General features: G+C 45.7%; 1 protein-coding gene across 1 annotated transcript; it reads right to left on the bottom strand.

Annotated features, from left to right (window-relative positions):
• LIPH (lipase H) lies at nucleotides 1-20556 on the bottom strand. Its single transcript, XM_029911104.1, has 10 exons — nucleotides 20514-20556; nucleotides 18821-19188; nucleotides 17202-17310; nucleotides 16229-16330; nucleotides 14154-14243; nucleotides 11829-11996; nucleotides 10750-10845; nucleotides 3349-3460; nucleotides 1251-1424; nucleotides 1-88 (listed from the first exon to the last, which is right to left on the bottom strand). Exons 1-10 carry the CDS (start codon nucleotides 20554-20556, stop codon nucleotides 1-3), a joined length of 1350 nt encoding a protein of 449 aa, XP_029766964.1.
• Nucleotides 20557-21077: the final 521 nt, after the last annotated feature.

Genomic DNA, 21077 nt, shown 5'->3' with positions numbered 1-21077 from the left:
TCAAGTTTGCATGTTTTGACATGGAATAGGTTTGAAGATTATTTCAGTGTTTTCCAGCAGTACAAGGTCATATCTACACAGCTGTGGTCTGCATAAAGAGAATAAATAAACAAAAGACGCCATTGATATAAAAACAAGCTACCCTCTTTTCTTCATTCACATGTCCTCTTATAGCACTTTAGGGATTTGTATAGAATGAGTTGTCTGTAGTATGCTTAGGAGGAAAAGAGAGGCTGGTAGGTGAGGTGGGGTAGCTTCCTCCTATGCTGTAGATCACAGGAATATTTAAACCAGATTTTTTGAGACATTCTGCACTGGAAAAGTCTCTTGCCTCCCTTAATGATAAAAGAAAGTGATACAGCAGACTGACCCCCGTCTGCATTGACTTCATCCTCTGGGAAAGTCTTCTCTAAAGAGAAAGTGGCTATCTCCTAGGTGACAGCTGGGGTGAGAGGCTCATGAAAACCAGATATATCAAAGGACTGGTTATGGACCTGGGACTTGAAAAGCAGAGAGTGAGGAGATCTGAGAAACAGAAATGAAGAGGTGTCGCAGGCTGTCTCTGGCAAGAGAGGGTTGGAGAGAAGAGACCTGGCTTACTAGAAACAGAATAAATCTTCCTTTTTTTTATTCTGTAGCTAAGCCCAAAGTGCCTGATCTAGCAGAATTTCTGAGAAATCTAAATATGCAGTTCATTCCTTTTATTTTACTACCATTTTCTCTCTATTGTTAATAAACCTTGTTTTTAACACAAGTAGATGATCCATGGCCTGTTGCTTAAGAAATTTCACACAGACTGTCTCAAAGACAAGAAAACTGCTCAGCCTCTATATGCTGAACGTTTGTATGTACTTGCATCAAATTTATTTTCAGTATAGTATTGAGCCTTAGGCAACATCCTTGTAACTGCATAAAGGGCCTGTACTGCTTTCCAAGGCCCTTATTTAAATCTTTTAATCAATGTGAATTTTGCCTGAGTAAAAATTGCACATTGAGATCCCAAATTACACATTTTAGAGGCAATAAACCAAATTCTGTTTTCAAGCATAGATTCAAAGTTCTCAGTGACTACAATGGGAATTGTATGCATGGATTTGAGGGCAGAATTTGATCCCAAAATATATGTACGGTAATTAGACTATGTGGTCTAAATGTAATTCTTCTGGCCTCAATCAGGCCAGTAATCCACATGAAACATTTAAAACCATCTAATTTGCAAGTATGGAGATTGTTAGTAATCATCCACTTACCTTTCTGGATTTGTAATTGACCTTAACCTCATTTGAAGAATCCTGAGTTTGTGCTTTGGGCCTATTACAGACCCTGTGGAAAATGCCAAGGAAATTCTTGCAATTTTTTCAAAATCCTGGTCAAATCCAGCTATCAAACTAGCTTGGTTGTATTGTTGAAAAGTCGCAACTTCACTAAACAGAAAGCAGACAATTTAGAATATACTCACTAAAAAGCAAATCACATTTTGACTAGATTCCGTGTAATATTCACAATGGTGGTTATGGAGAAGTGCCAGGCTCTTGAATTCCTGCTGATTTTTCTGAGAGTGGGCTATGAATTCAGATTCCCAGATCCAAACCTGTTCTTATGATTTTGGTACCCGGTCCCCACCAAACCCCCAAGGCACCTACTTTCCTGGTCTCATTCAGAGGTGGGCAAAAATCTCATGAGAAGGATGTGATTTTTATCATTCAAGAGGATGGATATTGGGAAATCACTTGATTTCTGACACCATAGACTGAAATCTAGTTAGAACAGCTCACAAGATTTTGATGTTTTTGAATCTGACCCCAAAATAGAATCTGAGCTCTGACTCTGCCTTCCACCTGAACTCAAAGTCATAGATTAAATCAATCATGGTTCAAACACTGCCTTCTATATGGACTTATATGTTCATTTAGGCAGCCATGAATACTGTATAACCTGCTAAATACAAAATTCTATGTTAAAAGTATGTTATATTTCTGACTTAGATCTGCAAATCAGAACATTCTGAGCTCGGCATGTTAAAGTACCTTAATTTAGTTTCTTGTAGCTCTTTCTAGGCAATTGCAGCACATGCCTCCATAGTATAGTGCAGAGTTGACACAAGCCAATGGAGAGTAATACAGCGTATCATGGCATAGCATTAAAGTCAACAGAGCTTCATAAGGGATGGATGTGACCCAATGACTTTGGGCAACATGATCCATTTTATACTGAAACATCACAGGAATCTGCTTAGACCTTTCAGTGCAACAGTAATAAACATGCACATGTGACTGTTCTTCATGAAGGTCTCTGTATATATGGATGGATATTTAAAGATACGGCTCCTGAGTAAGTAATGTACAATGCAGTATTTTAACTAACTTTGCCCTAATCAAAAGTTTTTAAAAAATGTAGATGCTGCTTTGTTATTCCACCACTAGTGGATTATGGTGGCTAATTCCATTACAAATGTAAACATGGAGGTGTAATTGGAAATGTGCAATATTTCCAGAGTCTAGCGTTCAATCTGATGTGCTTTATTAGCATATTGAGGAGCTATGAGAAGGTCAGCAAGATGAAACCCTGTGTTTATGTGAAAGGTATTTACAATTTCACCTGAATATCTGTCTTTGTTCCTTCATGCATGCTGAGTGGCGGGTTATTAAATGCTTAGAAATGCATGGAGTACATACCATGAAACACTAGAGAGTTTTAGATATGCAAGTAAATCCAGCATAAGCAGCATATGACTCAGAGCTGAAGGACTATGCAGCTAGAACTGCCATGACAAGTCATTGAAGAGTCACTGAAAAACTAGTCATGCAGGAAATGTCTGGCTGTAGTAAGATTAGATTAGTCTCACAAATTTGCATAATCACATAAGTCACCATTTCACCCTTGAGAATAATGCAGTTTTTCTGGAGATTATACTCTCAAGGCCAGATGCTCAACTGGTGTAAACTGGCGCAGTTCCACTGGAGTCACATAGTTAGACTAATTTAAACCTGCTTACACGGAATTTATCCCTTGAGGTCAGGGCCGGCTCCAGGCACCAGCTTGCCAAGCAGATGCTTGAGGCGGCCACTCCAGAGAGGGGAGGCACGTCCAGCTATTCGACAGCAATTTGGCAGACGGTCCCTCACTCCCGCTCGGAGCGAAGGACCTCCCGCCGAGTTGCCGCCGCAGATTGCGATCGCGGCTTTTTTTTTTTTTGTGCCGCTTGGGGCAGCAAAAACCCTGGAGCCGGCCCTGCTTGAGGTGCAAGCAATCCCCAACTCCTGTGTGCTTGCCTCCTGCCAGCACCAGGGCTTGATTGGCCTAACTTTCTTGCCGAGAGTTTTGGATCTTGAACCCAGTAGGACTTACTGATTGATTTTGGATTCTGCTGTGTTCCCAGCTTGATCTGTTAGTTTAATTATGAGGGAGCCTCTTCTAATATTTTTGTTCCAGGTAATAATATCCACCAAGTAATGATAAACTGCAAGGCAGAGAGAGAGCACAGTTAGATTCAACTTCTTTCCTTTCCTGACAAAGTGCTTTGGGCTGGAAGCTGAGCTGCAGATGGAGCACATTTTCCTCTCATTTATCTGACCTTTGTGTCTTGCTTGTGTTGCTTCTTTTCACTCTCAATTTTCAGTCTCCCTCCTGCTTGTCATCTCCTAGCCCCTTCTCATTTGCTTCCTTTCTTTGCCCCTTGACATGCTCACTCTTCTCCATTTCTCATTGGGCATTTCCTTGCAGTGTACCTTTTCCTTTCCACTCTACTCCCTTTACTCTCTCCTAGGAGGCTCTCACTTGACCCTTCCACATGGTTCTTTTCATAGATTCTAGGACTGGAAGGGACCTCGAGAGGTCATCGAGTCCAGTCCCCTGCCCGCATGGCATATGGGATTCTTTCCCCTCTGCATGATGTAGATTTCCTCAGTTCTCCGGTACTTCCTTTACTGCTCTTGAACTGCCCACCTTGTCTACTTGGACTCTCTCAGCTAGCTACTTCCTTCCTTTTAGCCCATCTCCTCTGCTGTTGCACTGCCCAGCCAAGCATGCTGTCTCTAACTGCTCTACACTTTGCTCTAGGAATCATTCTGAGGCCGTTCTATCTATGGCTTGTGCTATACAGGAGGTCAGACTAAATGATCACAATGGTCCCTTCCAGGATTGGAATTTATGAAATCTTCCACCGTTCTGTTGTCTGCTCTCATATCTTTTTCTCTCCCTTTTCTTTTTGATTCACTTCAGGATCTTTCACCACCTTCTGGGGTGGGTACATTCATAGTGCACGAGTATGTATACTGAATTCAATCACCTGTGACAACCTGGTCAATTGTCCTTGAAGCCAAAATGGCCAAGAGTTTCTCTGCTGTGGAGACAAAAATGACCAATGAAACCTTGCAAAAGGGCCATCTTGGCATTCTGTGTGTTGATGGCAAATGTAAAACTGAAGCATGGAACATCTGAACATTGTTTGAAACAGCTAACATCCTCTTCCTCGTCCCGCAGTTAAAAAGCCTGAATTGAGATCTGTGTTTTATGTGAAGTGCCCGGGCCAGGAAGCTGTGAAAAGAAAGCTGAGAACTTGATGGGTTGCGCCAACAAAGTGTGGCTGTTGTACTTTTACCTAATGCCTGACAGGCATTGCAGGATTGGTGGGAGATTAATTGAGTGATTTATCAGCATGTGATTCCATACCCACTGTGGGCATCTTCCCATCAACATAGTGTATGGTTCCACCAACACCAATGATGTGGCTGCAGATATTTTTTACAAGCAACTGCAGATAGTCCTAAATGAAACCCCAAGAAGAGATGATTCTGGGCACCTTTAATGTCCTGGTAGAAGAGGATAATGACTCCTGGGCAAATTCACTTGGGAAGTTGGGTATTCAGTATTTGTACAGCACCAAGCACAATGATGTCCTTGTCCATGATTGGGGATCCTAAGTGCTATAGTAATCCAAATAATAAATAATAACAGGAATGAGCAGCAATGGCTGGAATTTGCAGCTGCCAGTGACATGATCGCTGACTCACTTTTCCATCACCAGAAGATTTACAAGCAGACATGGTACAGCCCAAATGGTTTCTCTAAGACTCTTATTGATCGTGACTTCGTTAACAACCATTGGCAGTCATGGATGTAGGAGTTTGCAGAGGCATCGAACTTGACACTGGGTCATCTGCTTTAGCTGGCAAAAGTGCACCTCCGACTTTGACATCAGCCAGTTAATGGGCCAAAATTAGTCAATTCAATCAAAACCTCTTATTACAACCAATCTATCAAAAAAGAACTAGATAAATTCATGGAGGATAGGTCCATTAGTGGCTATTAACCAGGATAGGCTGGGATGGTGTCCCTAGCCTCTGTTTGCCAGAAGCTGGGAATGGGCGACAGGGGATGGATCACTTGATGATTACCTGTTCTGTTCATTCCCTCTGACACATTTGGCATTGGCCACTGTCGGAAGACAGGATACTGGGCTAGATGGACCTTTGATCTGATCCAGTATGGTTGTTCTTATGTTCTATCATCCATTCTGAACTGCATAAGGCCATTGAAGCATTAGAGATTTAAGTCTCACTTCCTGTCACCTGATCAGGAATGGTATTGTTTCAAGTCGTCAGTGCAGACTGGTGCCAGCTCAGTGCTGGGGCTCATCCCTTCAGATGTCATCCAAGGATCAGTGAGGACATGCTAACTTCCAGGGTCAGTGCAAGGATGTTTCGCGCCCTAGGCGAAACTTCCACCTTGCGCCCTCCTCCCTCCCCAAGCCCTGCGGCAGCTCCCCGCCCCCCCCCCCCCCCCCCACCCCCCCCCGCGGCAGCTCCCCCCCCCCCCCCCCGCCCTGAGGCACCCCCCTCGTGGCAGCTCTCCCCCACACCCGGGGAGCCGTGCGGCAGCTCCCCACCCCAGCTCACCTCTGCTCTGCCTCCTCCCCAAGCACGCCGTCGCTGCTCCACTTCTCCCGCCTCCCAGGCTTGCGGTGCCAATCAGCTATTTGGGAGGGAGAGAAGCAGAGCGGGGCGCATGCTCAGGGGAGGAGGCGGAGCAGAGGTGAGCTGGGCCGGGGAGTTCCCCTGCGTGCCGCCCTCCCCCTTTACTTGCTGCAGGCGGCCCTCCCCACGCCCCCCTGCCCCAGCTCCCTCCACCTAAATGCCAATGACGACCGGGGCAGCTGAAGATCTGGCCGCTGCGGTCGCCGCCGAAGAAAATGCCGCCCCCCAAATGCTAGCGCCCTAGGCGACCGCCTAGGTCACCTAATAGGTTGCACCGGCCCTGCTCACTTCAGTCGCAGCTAAGAAAAAAGCGAGACTACAATTTGAGTCTTTAAAGATGTTTGTCAAGAGCAAAAGCAAAAGCTGAATGGGTTCAGCTTTGGAACATCATCAAGTCACTGTGTAAGAACAATAAGGAATCCTGGTGATCAACTCAGGCAGCCAGTGTAGAACAGGCTGCCATCAGGCACGATCTCCACACCCTCTATTCACCTTTGCAGTGTTTGTGGGGGAAGATGGCACCGGCTTGTCCAGTAAAGAATCAAGATGGCAGCATTAGCCACTATGCAAGTTCTGTTGCATCAATGGGGAGATAATTTTAATATGTTCCTCAGTTGTCTGCTGCCTGTAGTCCCTCTTCCATTTGAAGAGGGGCAGGAAGATCCAGTTAAGCACCTTTCTTCAATCAAGATGAGATCTGGATCACAGTCATAAGAACGGCCATACTGGGTCAGACCAATGGTCTATGTAGCCCAGTATCATGTCTTCCGACAGTGGCCAATGCCAAATGTGTCAGAGGGAATGACCAGAACAGGCAATCATCAAGTGATCCATCCCCTGTCATGCACTCCCATCTTATGGCAATTAGAGGCTTAGGGACACCAGAGCATGGGATTGCATCCCTGACCATCTTGGCTAACAGGAATTGATGGACCTGTCCTCAACGAACTTATCTCATTCTTTTCTGAATCCCGTTACAGTTTTGGCCTTCATAGCAAACCCTGGCAACAAGTCCCACAGGTTGACTGTCTATTGTCCAAAAGCTGTAGTCTGGGAAGGCACCAGGGGTTTGTAACATCACCCCTGAGTTGTTGAAGACAGGTCAGAGTATTGTTGTACCATACTGCATAGACTCCTCCAGATCCTCTGGCACGCTAATATCATCCCTGATGATTTGAAGAAGGTGGTTATTCTGCCTCTGCTCAAAAAGGGCAATAAGGCAGAATGTAGCAACTACAGAGGTATTATGATGTCCCCCAGGGGGAGTCTTCAATTCCATGTTAATGTCTTGAATCAATAATGCATTTCGTGGCAAAGGCCAGGATACTCAGTGTTGCTCTAGACCTGGTCATTCTACTGTCAACCAGATCTTTACCTTGAGGCAGCTTTTGGAGAAAATGGCTGAATTTAATAAGCTGTGTGCAGCAGTTTTTATAGACTTCTGTCAGGCCCTTGATTCAGTGCATCAGGTAAGCTTCTGGGACCTGATGACATGACTCAGCGTCCCTGGGAAGATAGTGTCATTGAAAGAAGAGTTCTATAATGGAATGGAAAGCTGCGTTCAAGTCCATGGCAGATACATGGTATGGTTTCCTTTCTCCATGGGAGTATAACAAAGCTGCATCCTGTCACCATTGTTGTTCAGTATTGGTACTGATTGATGGATAAACTTGAGGATGTGCCTTTTGGTGTTGTGCTGAACACCATTCTGCTTCAAGATCTCGAATATGCCAATAACATTGCTGGCTCAGTGTGGTGAATCGCTGAAGCTGATGGCTGATCTGGTTGGGCAAGAAGCAACAAGCATTGGTCTGGCTATTAATCTGGATTAAACCAACTCCCTGACCACTACCATCAAGCAGCGTTCAGCTCCAGATTACAGCCAGCTCAATATTAACCTGTTTGGACGGGACTTCAAGCAGGTGGTCACTGTCAAATACTTGGGAAGCATCACAAACTGTGCCAGATAGCCATGTTTTGGGCCATTCAACAGCCTCAGTGAAGACATTGGGACATCAATCTTGCTAGGAAGCTGCAGATCTATAGAACCATGGTTATACCAACTCTATTGTATGGCAGTGAAACATAGGCACTGAGGAAGGCTGACAAATGGTGGTAACATTTTCATTTATTGTCATCTTCATCAGCTGCCCCATATTAAATGGCAGGAATAGATCAGCAGTGAGGATAGTCATAGCTGAACCCAGCAAATGCCTCCCCAGCAAATGCCTCTATCAGCGCTGTTTTGGTTTATGGCTTTCTTGGTATGGACATATTATTAGGATGGAAGACCAATGAATTATGAAGCATGTTTACCAATGAATGCTGTTACATGGCTGGGATCATGTGGTCACCAAAATTTTCAGTGGCGCAATAAGATCGGCTGGATGTTCAGTCTTTGTCTATTGTTGTCAGAATGCCTTAAGGACCTAGTCAGAGAGTGATCCAGTTGATGCTCAGTCTGCAAGGAGGCTACATCCTTTTGGGATTTGCCATGAGGATGATGACAGATCTTTCACCTTCCTGCTTAGATTATTCCCTTCCTTTTCTTTCCAACCATTTCCAGGTTTTTCACCCTTCTGCTCAGTCCTTTTCTCTCTGCTCCTTGATTTCTTCTCAGCCACTCACTCTTACTCTGTTTCCCAGAACACCGTTTCCTCAGTCCTATCAATCCTACCCAGTGAAGCCTCTCTCCTTTGTGACAGCTTCTTCTCAACTAATTTATCCTTGCTCCTGCCTGCTCCAGTCTCTCTCCTCCCGCTATCCTTTCTGTCCATCCCTGTGCGTGTGCTTCGTCCTGCCCAGGTCAGTCCCCTTTGTATCTCTACATGGTGTTTTTTTCCCAATTCCTTCCTGTGTACCCCACACTTTCTCTCTCTTGTTTTTGAGGTTGCCAGGTGTTTTTTCCTTGTTCTTTATGGTAACAAACTTGATTTTTTTTATCTATTTAAAGTGTGATTCTACTCTGAAATGTGTCTCCATAAAAAGGCACCTTTTCACTCTGCAGACTTGCCCTTGTGCATGTTTGCTGTCCGACTGGCTTACTTTAGGGGCTAAAATAGATTTTTGCGACTTTTTACTCCCATTAAAACTAAGAGCCCCCTAGCTCTAGGACAGTGAGCATGATTCTCTTCCAGCTCACAGATCACATCTGTTATCTAAGCAGAGGCTGCAGAACCACCTCCTGCCCCCAGTCAGACCAGAGCAACTCTGAAGACAATGAGAATGGTGCAGATTTAGCTGAGCTCAGAGTCTGGCTGGCAGAGCCTTTCCCAGTGATGAGGCAGGAGAATGAAAGACTCTCCAATCCCTGGCAGGACTGGCAGCTGGACAAAACATCTTGGTATTCTTACACTGGGCATATTTGCTCCAGAAGTCACTGAGGGTTATATTGACCCTTTAAGAGCTGCACTGCCCCAGGGGAATGCACCCTGCCTTTGTGAGCGCCTTGGCAGAGTGAGGGAGAGTGCCTATCCTTATGGGATGGAGCCTGCTCATCTGCAGCCCACTCCCTTCCCATGGTTTGGGGCAGGAGTAGGGGAGGGAACACCAATTGCACTTGGCCTTTGTTTGGTTTGTGCCAGCTCTGGGTGGAAGCTCCTTTTGTCCTCTCCCCACATGCTTCACACTTACATAATTTGACTTGCCAATAAACATGGGGCACCACCATGTCATTGTACTGTCAGAGCAGAACTGCGTTTTACAGAGAGCCTCAATGGCGACCTGCAAAGGAGTTTTGGAAAGTTGGGCTTGTGCTCATTTGTATTTGTGTATGATGGATTAAGAAGACCTGAAAGGGATTTACCTTAGAAATACCAGGCATGGTCCAGTCTGGTCTCCCTGGCTTTGCTGGAGATCTCCCCGATGTTTATTGTGAACTCTAGCACTCTGAAAAGCTGGGAGTGCTGAATCCCCTGTTAGCCACAGTGGCAATCAACAACTGAGTTACACAAGTGTTAAAGCAAACAGAGTTTGAAACGGTTTGATTAAAAACCCCGTCCTTTCTCCAGTTTGCTCCACTTCTACTTCCTTGATTCTTGTGATGTCACCATTTCCCTACTCTCCAGTCACCATGGAGCCTTCCAGCCTACACAGAACCTGAATTTCTCATGGGGAAAAAAACCTAAGCAGATAAAGTTAAAAAAACAGAAAACCCAAACACCTGTCATTGCTTCATCATCCATCATAAAGCTGATAAATACCTATTGTTTTTTCTTTGCAGGTCACCTTTAAGGGTCAACAGTTCAATCTCACACCCAATTAAACTCACTGGGAGGTAGGCCATTGACTTCAATGGTAGCAACATTGGACCCCAAGACAGTTACTGTTTTTTTCCTCGGCTTTATTCACATATCACCAAATTTACTAGTTCTAAAAGGGAAACTGGTCTGTTCCTGTGTGTCTCTACTTAGCTGATAGGGAAAGATTGTTTTGTCACTGTGCCAAGTGTATCTGCCATTTTGGAGCAGAGAGGTATTATTGCAAATGGAAATGTGTTTTATCCATCAGCTACAAGGCGTGCTTCTAATATGCAGTGAGACACAATGACACTATGCATCCGAAGAAGTGGGTTGTAGCCCACGAAAGCTTATGCTCTAATAAATTTGTTAGTCTCTAAGGTGCCACAAGTACTCCTGTTATTTTTGCGGATACAGACTAACACGGCTGCTACTCTGAAAAATGACAGCTAACTGACTGTTCTGAATTGGATGTCAGTGCTGTTGCTGACAGAGAGAGTCCTCAATGCAAAGTTGAAGGAATGTTAATCACTCACGGCAGAATGGTTCTTCGTCCGATGTATCAAAAAACACTTTAGTCACTGGAGGATTCTTTAGCGTTAAATAGCTTTTCCACTTATCAGCATAATAACCTGTAGACCACAGTGTGAAAATTCAGCATTAGGTGACTGTACAAGACCAAATGATTGAAAAGAAATCAAGTTAGTGCTTGATTTATACCAAATTGCTTTTCAGCCACAAGGTGAATATTGCAATTAGTTACTGATAAAACACAGCATAGACAGTATCCCTAATACTCTGTATACTCATGTGAGTAAGCTAAGCCCATGTGTTAGTGCTCACAGGAATTAGGCCTAAATATGGCTGTTTTCTGTCCATCCCATATTTTAAGAGACATCCTTTTTTGTTTCTTGTCAACACAAGTGTTGCTCAGTAGAACAATAATCTCCCTTACTTTGGAAGTTTATTTCTGGGAGCTCAGTAGATTTTCTAGAGCCAAGGTTTCCAAATGTGGGAGCCTAAAGTTACACTCCTAAATCTATATTTGGACAAGTAAAACAAGTGATCTGATTTTCAAAAGTGCAGAGCATTCAGCAGCTCCTGTTGAAGTCAGTAAGGGTTTAAGATGCTGAATACCTCTTAGAAGTACTTAGCAGGAGCATGTGCTTATCCCCCATAAAGCTCCCCAAAGGCATGTGAATTCTGCTCTGTTCCCCAGAAAAATCTACAAGTTCTTGATTTGGCTGTTCGGTCGCCTGTGAGTGCTGATCTGTGCAATAACTGTGATGTGAATGTACAAAGACTAAATGAAGCCACCAAATCCATTTTCACTTGTAACATAAGCTAGGATTTATACCTACCTTTCCAGGTGTGAAATGGTGTCATCTCACCCACCCATCCCCAGAAGGAAGCAAAGGCTGTACGTGTTAAGGGATTTTGCAAACAGCTCTGTCCCATGAGTCCTTTGCCAACATGTACCAGAATGTTTGTTATAGGTTACATGGAGTAACATAGGGTACAGTGTGACAGGCAGCAGTATGAGTCCCTTGGATTGTTAAAAACCATCTCCAAAACACAACTCTTTTATCCACATTGGACACTGCATCATCCTTACCCAGGACAGGGCATGGCATGGGCTGGAAAGCCTCACAGCTGGCACATTTGCTGTTCCTGTAATCTCTGTATGTATCACAGGGGTATGCAGTGATGTTGCACCTCTCTTTCAAGGATGACAGGAACAGGAAAACAGACCTCTGATGGTCACATTTAAAATACTGTGATCCTTGTTGACACAAAGAGAAGGGATATTTCATTAGAAATCCATGTACGGCATGCAAAATGTTAGTGCAACAGCAAAACAGAATGCACCCTGTTGCTGTGACAGTATCGTAACACAAGAGATGTTCACAGGGTCACGTTAAATCCTGTCCAGCAACTTGATGTCCTGTAAAGCAAGAAACTCTGAGCCAGCGCAGCTTGTGCAACTCGCACTATAAACCAGATGGAAGGATACACTGAGTGCTCCGGGCTGCTTCTGGGCTGGACACAGATTATCCCCCACTGCTTCTGGGCTGGATTCACTGATTGTCCCCCACTGCTTCTGGGCCAGAGACACTGATTGTCCCCCACTGGTTCTAGGCCAGAGACACTGATTGTCCCCCACTGCTTCTGGGCTGTCAGCCGGGACATACCTGTTCCTACCAATGAACAAGGGCTTAGAATCTAAGCAGTTCAAGTAATCTAACCGCAATGGACTTTCATGAGACCAGGCCCAGAGTATGGGTATGTTTAAAAAAAACTGTAAAATGGCACCTTCATACTCACCATACACTGTCTGCTCTATGTGTACCTTCAAGTCATACCTGGCTACAGCCTACAAGAAGACTAGCCTACGGTTAGCACTGCAGAGCCACTGCTGGTATGCACAACTATGGATTCTACTCCACCTCATGAATTAGCCACCCGGTTCTTAGCTGGGGTTGTCACTTAGGTGGTGCATTCCTTTTGCATAAGCTCTTGCCATTCTTGGTAAAAGCTCTTATAGAAGCAACTGGTTCCATGGACTGTGCTGAAATACACAGCAATGTACTAAAACCTGCCGCAAAATGCCCACCTCTCCAATTCGGCATGCTAGTGACCTCAGAGGAACTGTAAGGAAGTTCTGTAAAAGACCTACAAACAGCAGCAGAGGGACTGAGGATGTGTGAGAAGAGCCAGGGCAAAGCTAAATTCCTGTGTGTGCTACCCTTGAAAAATGCCATAGAGCATTACAGAAAAGGGCAGTGATGACTACACTAAGCAGCATAAGAGATCTGCACCTCTGAAGCAAAACAAACCATCCCACCATGAAAAGTCCTTTGAAAAACTCACTGCATGTTTCCATGGACCATGGCTCCTTAATAAGGTTGTTGCCCAATGTATAATAGTTCAGGGCTTGGCATCTTCCCCCAGCACACATGCTGCATTTTTTCCTCTCAATGGGTGATTCTAGATGTCCTCACTGCCAGGTGCTAAAGCGTCAAATTGCTGTGTCTCAGTTTAAACGTGGTTATGTGGACGTGATCTCAATGCCTAACCAGGGCAAGTGGAAATTTACACTGCAAAAACATTGCTATTGATCTCAAATGTAGGGGTTTGCTGCAAATTTCAGTGTTTTCTGTAGAATTTAAATTTTTGTTTAAAATACACAGGTTTATATTTTTTTAGTGCCTGACCAAACACACAGCAAGAGCCAGTACCTCTCTGAAGAGCTTATACAATAGAAGAAACTAGACAAAGGGCGGGAAGGGAACCAGAGGCACACAAAGGGGAAGTGACTTGCTCACGGTCACATACTAGCTCAGTGGAAGGAACAGAACACAGGTCTCCTGAGTGCCATGCTGTCTCTCATTGCCAAGACATGCATCATTGCCTCAGTGTTGTCTTCTCCATTACACAGTTACACTGTTCTCTGCACTGGTTCTGGGGACTCATTGCTGCTAACACTTGTGCTTTCACACTGGATTTGAGTGAATTTGCTTTTTTTTTTTTAAATAAAAAATCTCACATCTTCTAAATGTTTCTATACGTTCTGGTGGTAAACTTGCTCACTGAATTTATGCATGCAAATTTGTGGAACTAGGTGAATTTGCTCCACAGCAAAATTTGATCCCATTTGCTCACTTGGAAGAGAGCAGAAAATCCAGGATGAAACAGCAAAAGGTTACGGGTCAGATCCGCCTCTGGTGCAAATCAGCGTGGCTCCCTGGACTTCAGTGTAGCAACCCCCAATATACAGCAGCTGGGGATCTGACTTTTTGGGTTGTTTTTCAAAAAGTTGGGTTGGTTTTTTTTTTGTTTTGTTTTTTTACTGTCAGTGAGTGTTTCCCCCACACTTCTTTAGGTGATTTGTTGAAAATATTTTGTCCTAGTTTTCCCAATGCAAAGCGTATTTCATTACCAGAAAATATTGTTTGTGGACAGCCAGGCTGGTCGGTTCCTCCATTGGCATAGAAGTCTATGTGTCCTAAAGCTTCTCTGTAGCCTAGTCCTAATCAAAGAAAATATCATTTTTAGAAAGAATCTTAAAGTGCCGGGAAAAGGAATTTCAGATGAAGAATTAGGAACAAATAACAACATGGATTCCTTTAGCATTGGCAGTCTCAGCTGTGCAAGAGATTTAGTTTCCTTAATCTATTTATGCATCATTGAACTAAAAGACAATGACCCCGTTGCCATATTCTAGATAATGACATTAAATGCCCACAATCAGACAATGTGTGAGACATGTGCATGATGCGTATCTGGGCCCATCATCTTCTGCAGAGAAACTGTGGGAGGGAAAAAGGAAAGTTAAATCTCTGTGGTTTTGTGGCCTTTTTAGGGAAGGAGTTTGCCAGGCCTTCAAGAAGGCAAATTGATGGTCCAGACAGTGGTAAGCCTGGTCTGTCTCCATGCCTTGTCCAAGGGTAGATCTTGGACTCACAGAGCACCTTCTAGAAACTGCTGACATCCCTCCTCCATGCAGGAGGAGAAGATCCATGAGTGGATGGTCCCCTCCATGCACAGATATGGGCCAGGGCTTGATCTCATGCAAGGAGGTGGATTCTGAACAGGATCCTGAAATGAGTACGAGTTAGTGGAGCTGTGCGAGAACAGGGTGATGCTGCTTTGTAAAGGTGAGACACAGCCATTAGCGTATGCTGCTGGAATCTGGCAGGTGGGTCTTGAGTGCCGTGGAGGAGAGTGATGCAGTAATCTAGGTCAGTGCTTCTCAAAGCCGGTCCACTGCTTGTTCAGGGAAAGCCCTTGGCAGTCCGGGCCGGTTTGTTTACCTGCCGTGTCCACAGGTTTGGCCGATTGCTGATCCACTCGCCGCAGTTCGCCGCTCCAGGCCAAGGGTGGCCAGCACATCCCTCGGCCCGCGCCACTTCCCGCAGCCCCCATTGGCCTGAGACAGCGAACCGTGGCCAGTGGGAGCCGCAATCGGCCGAACCTCCAGATGCAGCGGGTAAACAAACCGGCCCAGACCGCCAGGGGCTTTCCCTGAACAAGCGGCGGACCGGCTTTGAGAAGCACTGGTCTAGGTCACAGAAGTCAAATGTATGGGTGAGGAGGAACTGAGGGGGGAAATTACCAAATGGTGATGGGTTGATTGGAGACAGTGTGGGAAGAAAGGTTCAGAGTCCGGGATGATGCCAAGGATACAGATTCACCTGGTGAAAGTATTCCTGGCCCAAGGAGAATAATAAAGGCAGGCAGCATAATGCAAAGCTGTGTAATGCCTCCCAGCTGAGGACCACAGGGCAGGTTACAAGCAGCCATGGAGTTTTATGTTATTAACACTATGTCCAAGGGAATGAAAAGGTTAGGCTTTTCAAGTTGGTGTGATTGGCTTTTGCTATTTTAATTCCTGGCTCCATTTCCTTAGTGACCTGTGACCAACCTGGAAGAGCTGACTCCAAGGTGCTACTGCACACGAGGGTGCTCTCCCTTTGCCAGCTTACAGCTGAAATCCTTGCACTTAGTGAAACACACGGACCGCTCTGCCCTCCCTCTCCAGGGGCCATAATGCCTCTCCCCTGGCCAGCAAAGCAAGCTGTATCCCATGGAGGTCTATAGAAGCACACATGTACCTTGTGCAGACCTGGCAACTTCCAGTGTACCCTCGGGGGCTGTGCAGATCGGCGCCACCCTTTGCTATGGGCTGTGCCCATGTGGCACCAGTCACAGTCCTCTGGGTTTGGCTGTTGAGATACGTCCTGTTAAACCAGTAACACAGCAGAAATAGCTCTGGGGTGAATAGTGACCCATTTCCTGAGCTATGCAGAATGGGACCTCTCCCCCCCCCCCCGCCCCACCTGGGCGTAACCCTGTGATCTGAGTTAGATCACTGCCCTGTACAGGCACAGAGCTCCAGCCAATGAGAGAGGAGTCTAGGCATTGCCTCACAGTAGCCTTCTCACTCCTGCAATCCAATTTAGTTTCTGGGTTTCCATCTAATGAAACACAGAGAAGGAAGAAATGAAATATTACCATCAATATCAGAATGAATGACATCAACAAACTGGGCATCTGTAGGATCTAACCTTTCCTCAGGGGGTTTCCCATTAAATAAGGGGCCTGCCGGGTCAAGACCTGAAATGCAAAATGATTATTATGGCATGATTGTAATGTGGTGCTATTTAAATAATTCTCTATATCCCTGTGAATGGGTGGTCTCCACCCCACCCTGGATACAGCACACTTACACACTGGGTTAGCATCTGAGAACATGCACACTGTTAGAGAGTTTTCCTTCCCTCCTAGTGAAGTACAAAATATTAGCCTCAGTCTGAGCCTCTTCCTTAGCATAGGTTCCTAGGGCTCCTCCTAAAGACCTCGCTGTCCCTACTCGGAGTTCCTTCTTCCTCAGAGAGGCCCCAAGGCAGCTTATGTTCCTGGCATGTGGCTGACAGGGCCAGGGCCGGCTCCAGGTTTTCTGCCGTCCCAAGTGGCGGGGAAAAAAAAAAAAAGGCCAATCGGCAGCACTTCGGCGGCAGTTCAGCAGCGGGCCCTTCACTCCCTCTCTTCCTCTTCGGTGGCACTTTGGCGGTAACTCAAAGAGGAAGAGAGGGACTGAGGGACCCGCCGCCGAATTACTGCCAAAGACCTGGATGTGCCGCCCCAATAGTGGACGGAGTGCCGCCCCTTTGTATTGGCCACCCCAAGCACCTGCTTCCTTAGCTGGTGCCTGGAGCCGGCCCTGGACAGGGCTCACCATGAGGGCTAGTTAGCAGAAATTACTCTGCGTCTCTGTGTAGGGTTCTTGCGCCTGACATTGTTGCATAAGGCCTAACAGTGATGTAGTGCTCCATGCATTCAGAACACAGGACTGGCACTCACTAACTAACTGACCTACACAGCACTCCTGGGAGCTCACTTGTATTATTCAGTGTTTGGGTAAACTGAGGCAGGGAGCTGAAGTGATATGCCCAAAACAGGAGCAGGGATTGAGAAAGGGGCTTACCTGTTATTCTCCCAAGTTTGCCATTATACATCTGTCCCACAAACCCAGAGATATGCGCTCCAAGACTAATTCCTATCATATAAACAGAGTCAAGCGATGCTCCATCGGCCTGCAATTTAAAAATGTCCATGATGATAGGTTACAGAAATGTTAAGCACATAAGAAAGATCAAGAGGAGGAAAAGGCCATCCAGCTGGTTCCAGGATAACGTAAATAGCCCATTGTAATTTTACCTCCCAGTACTTCTCTTGTCCCAACACAAATGGAGGTGTCTTTTGAGACATAATACCCAATGCAAATTCCACTGAAACGAGCCCCCTTTCATGCTCAACACCCTTTGGTGATGTGAATGTGATAGCTAAACATTTCCGGGCCATGACTGTGTTTCCCTGGGACAGCGATTATGCACGGAATAGTGTCTAGTGCGTGTGGCTGCTATGGCAATACCAATAATTAATAATAAACCCCAATTGCCAGCATGTGGTTTCAGAAATGTATTTGCTAATTCAAAGATCCTAATGCAAGTTGCTGCAGCCCATGGCCTCCTGTGCAATATGTCACAGGCGCTCACGTTAGTCTGGTCCTCCATAAAAATGTCCTGCCCTGTACACTTTTGACACATGTTCTTCAATCACACCAGTGTTCCCAGTCACCAGTTAGCCAAGTGAAATCAATAAGACTGAAACAATCGTATAATATTTGGTCAAAATAAGAATGTAAAATAACATTTAACACCTTAAACAAAGTAAAGTAATATTTTCATTCACTTTTTTTCACTTTATCTGTTGGGACCCTGATGTTTCATCAGAAAAAGATTGCTCCGAGTTCAGAAGGTGATAATCATTATGTGGGTAATGAGAGGACAGGGAGCCTGTTGGGTGTGCATAAGTTTGAATGAGTCACCAGTGTCATAGTTACCAAGATGAGGCTATCTTCTATTTGCAGGGGGAGTGTAGCTTAGTGGAACACCTTCTCATCCCGATCTGCACAGAACATTCAGCACTCCTCTTTACATGGAGAGACCACTTGTAATTCGCATGTAAAGCACATGTAATTCAGTGTTATACGGTCCTTACAATCATCTCATTCATATTTCCTCGCCATTCAAGTTGGTAGCTTCACATTTAGAACCATTAATCCCTGGATGTGAATTGAACTCAAGTATAGTCTCAGGGACACATTTTTGAAGTGGCTGCGACCAAATCTTTACTTTTAATTGTCCAACTTTAGGCACTTAACTTTTGGGAATTCGAGTTTAGGGAACAGTGTGGAGGTGCCTCCAAACTCCAACTGGTACATGCCAGCTTCCTGTTAGACATCCAGCTGCCTAGTTTGTGTGTTCAAATGTGCACCTGCAAATCTGATTTCTGGGGCACTTGAAATGTATGTGCCTCAGATTAGAGGCTTTTAAAAAAAATTGGTACTCCAAGTTTAAACTGAACAAAGCTGTAAAATGTTAACATGCAAAGCCAAAGTAAAGATTTTGGCACTACATATATTTGAGTTTATAGTAATTAATGCATCTCTTTAAAGAACAATTTGCTTTCCCTAAGATTCTGCTGTAAATACTTCTTTTACTCCATTAACACTGTCACAATTATTATAAACATGTAACTTACCAACATTTGGTCTATAAGTGTCTTCAAGAATTCAGCAACTTTCTTAGTGTTGCTAGAAGCCCTGTGATAGAGCAGAGTCGTAGCCCCGCGGTTCCAATCTACAATGATTATGTTGATGTCTTCCACAGAGAGCAAGAGATGTACTGCTTTTTGTATCCAGATGGGGGGAGAACCTGTGGGTCTGTACCCGTGCACAATGAGGATAGTTTTCTTGGTCACGTTCAGATACCTGGAACCAGCTGATCTGAGTGTTTCAGCACAGTTCTGGTTTTGTCTTGTGTACAGCATTAGTTTCACTTTCAAGTCTGTGCCAGTCAAAGCGCTGCTTATACTGAGACCTGTAAATGCAGGACATCCTTCTTCTGTACCTGAAAACAGGAGATGGGAGGTCATTATTAGTCAGATTAGAGATAATAAACTTCTCTGCCTTTTTCCCCATCAGCCCAAGCAAGACCCCATCGCCAGTTCCATCCCTTCGGGTCACTCATTTCCCTCTTTCCCCCCCCTCATCATCTGTACTACTGGGGCCATCATGGGAACTCAGCTTTAGCTGCAGCATTAGGATGAGAGCCTTGGCATGGAGCCAGCATCACGGCTCAGGCTTCTGGCCATCATCTTTCCACTTTCTTTAGTTCTATGTATATACCTGTTCTGTTCATACAGAAGCCCCCAGAAGCCTCTGGCATTGGCCACTGTCAGAAGACAGGATACTGGGCCAGATGGACCATTGGTCTGACCCTTTATGGTCGTTCTTATATTCTTATATGTTCTGAATGGCCCATAGGACTGACCAAAGGGAGGCATGAGACACAGACACTAAGCCTCTAACTGCAGCTCACAAGAGGCCACGGTTAGGCCCAGGAAGGCCGGGCCACCTGCTCATCATGGAGAGGCCCAAGAGCACAATGAGGTGTGGTTAGGGTGGGGCCTCACCTGAATGTGCGTCCTATACCCCAGTTGGCTGAAACAGGTTCCTAAGGTGGAGGGTCTTGCACCCCCCCAGAACCAAATCCACCTCTGACAAAGAAAGATGCCTCCGAAGCCAGCCCAGTGACCTGCTACTCCTGTGGACAGCAGGGACATCTAAGGGAAGAATGCCCCCTGTGAAGTGTGAATGCATCCAGGGCTGGACCGTGGAGATGCATACCCATAAGAAAGCTCCCCACAGATTGACAATGCCGGTCTGGGTACAAGGGAAGAGAGTGTAAGGACTCCTAGGCTTTGGGTGCAGCCAGTCAGTAGTTCCTGCCTCCCTGGCTGGGGAAGATGGCATCCCAAGAGAGACAATCTGCACACAGTGCATGCATGGTGATGGAAAAGCCTACCCCAGCTAGTGGTTACAACTGACTGTGGGCACGCACACAGAAACCATACCTGTGGCTCTGGCTGGAGAACAGGCCTACTCAATAATAGTGGGACGAGATTGGCCTTTTTTTCAGCAAGTCATGAATGAGCTGACCAGCCAGAGGATTATGGACTGGGACCGATCCCTTCGCACAGAAGACGTGGGCCTAGCAGGACTTGAGGGCCCAGCAGATCTGGGAGAGGAGACCTCGAGAGCAACCCAACCAAGGTCAGAATTGGAGAAGGGGAAGATATCCACCCTGGACCTAGGGCTCCTACTGCAGGCAGGAAACTTTGTTCAGGCACAGAGGGATGACTCCACATAGAGCTGCTCCCACAAGCAACTGACCTCTGTAAATGGAGAAGTGACGGAACCTTGGTGCCTGGAGCATTACCCCCATTTTGTGCTCAAGAAGGAGCACCTGTATGGCATTGAGAAAGACCAACAGTCTGGGGAGACGAGGACACAACTACCAGTGCCACACAAATACCGCCAACCAGTGATGCAACTCGCACATGACATCCCTTGTGCTGGGCATTGGGGGTGGGAGAAGACACTGTCATGGGTAATGGCCAACTTCTATCTTGGCCTCCATAAGGAAGTGAGGAAATACTGCTCCTCCTGCCAGCCTGCCAACTGTCCATCGGCAGCAGTACCCCAAAGGCTCCCCTAGTTCCTTTGCCACTGATGGAGACACCCTTTGAGAAAATAGGAATGGACATAGTCAGGTCCCTAGAGAAGAGTGCCTCCAGGTACCAGTACATCTTGATAGTCGTTGACCGTGTGACCTGGTATCTGGAGGCTCTTCCCCTTCACACAGCAAAGGCAACCGCGATTGCACCAGAACTTATGAAACTTTTTTCATGTGTGGAGTGCCCTCATGAGATATTAACCAACCCAGGGAGCAGCTGC

The sequence above is a fragment of the Terrapene carolina genome, unplaced genomic scaffold (assembly GCF_002925995.2).
Source record: "Terrapene carolina triunguis isolate 2854851 unplaced genomic scaffold, T_m_triunguis-2.0 Scaffold88, whole genome shotgun sequence".
NCBI lineage: Eukaryota > Metazoa > Chordata > Testudines > Emydidae > Terrapene > Terrapene triunguis.
The sequence above is the reverse complement of the archived record's forward strand: the minus strand, read 5'-3'. Positions and strand labels throughout refer to the sequence as shown.

Bases quoted from the DNA above. Each gene is read 5' to 3' on its own strand.
- LIPH (XM_029911104.1), bottom strand. From the start codon at position 20,556: ATGCTCCAGGCACCAAGGTTCCGTCACTTCTCCATTTACAGAG. The intron at 3,461-10,749 runs GTGAGTGATTAA...TCTGCCTTGCAG, and splicing joins GGACGAAGAACCATTCTGCC to TTTATCATTACTTGGTGGAT. The intron at 1,425-3,348 runs GTAAGTCCTACT...CTTTCTGTTTAG, and splicing joins GCAGAATCCAAAATCAATCA to TGAAGTTGCGACTTTTCAAC.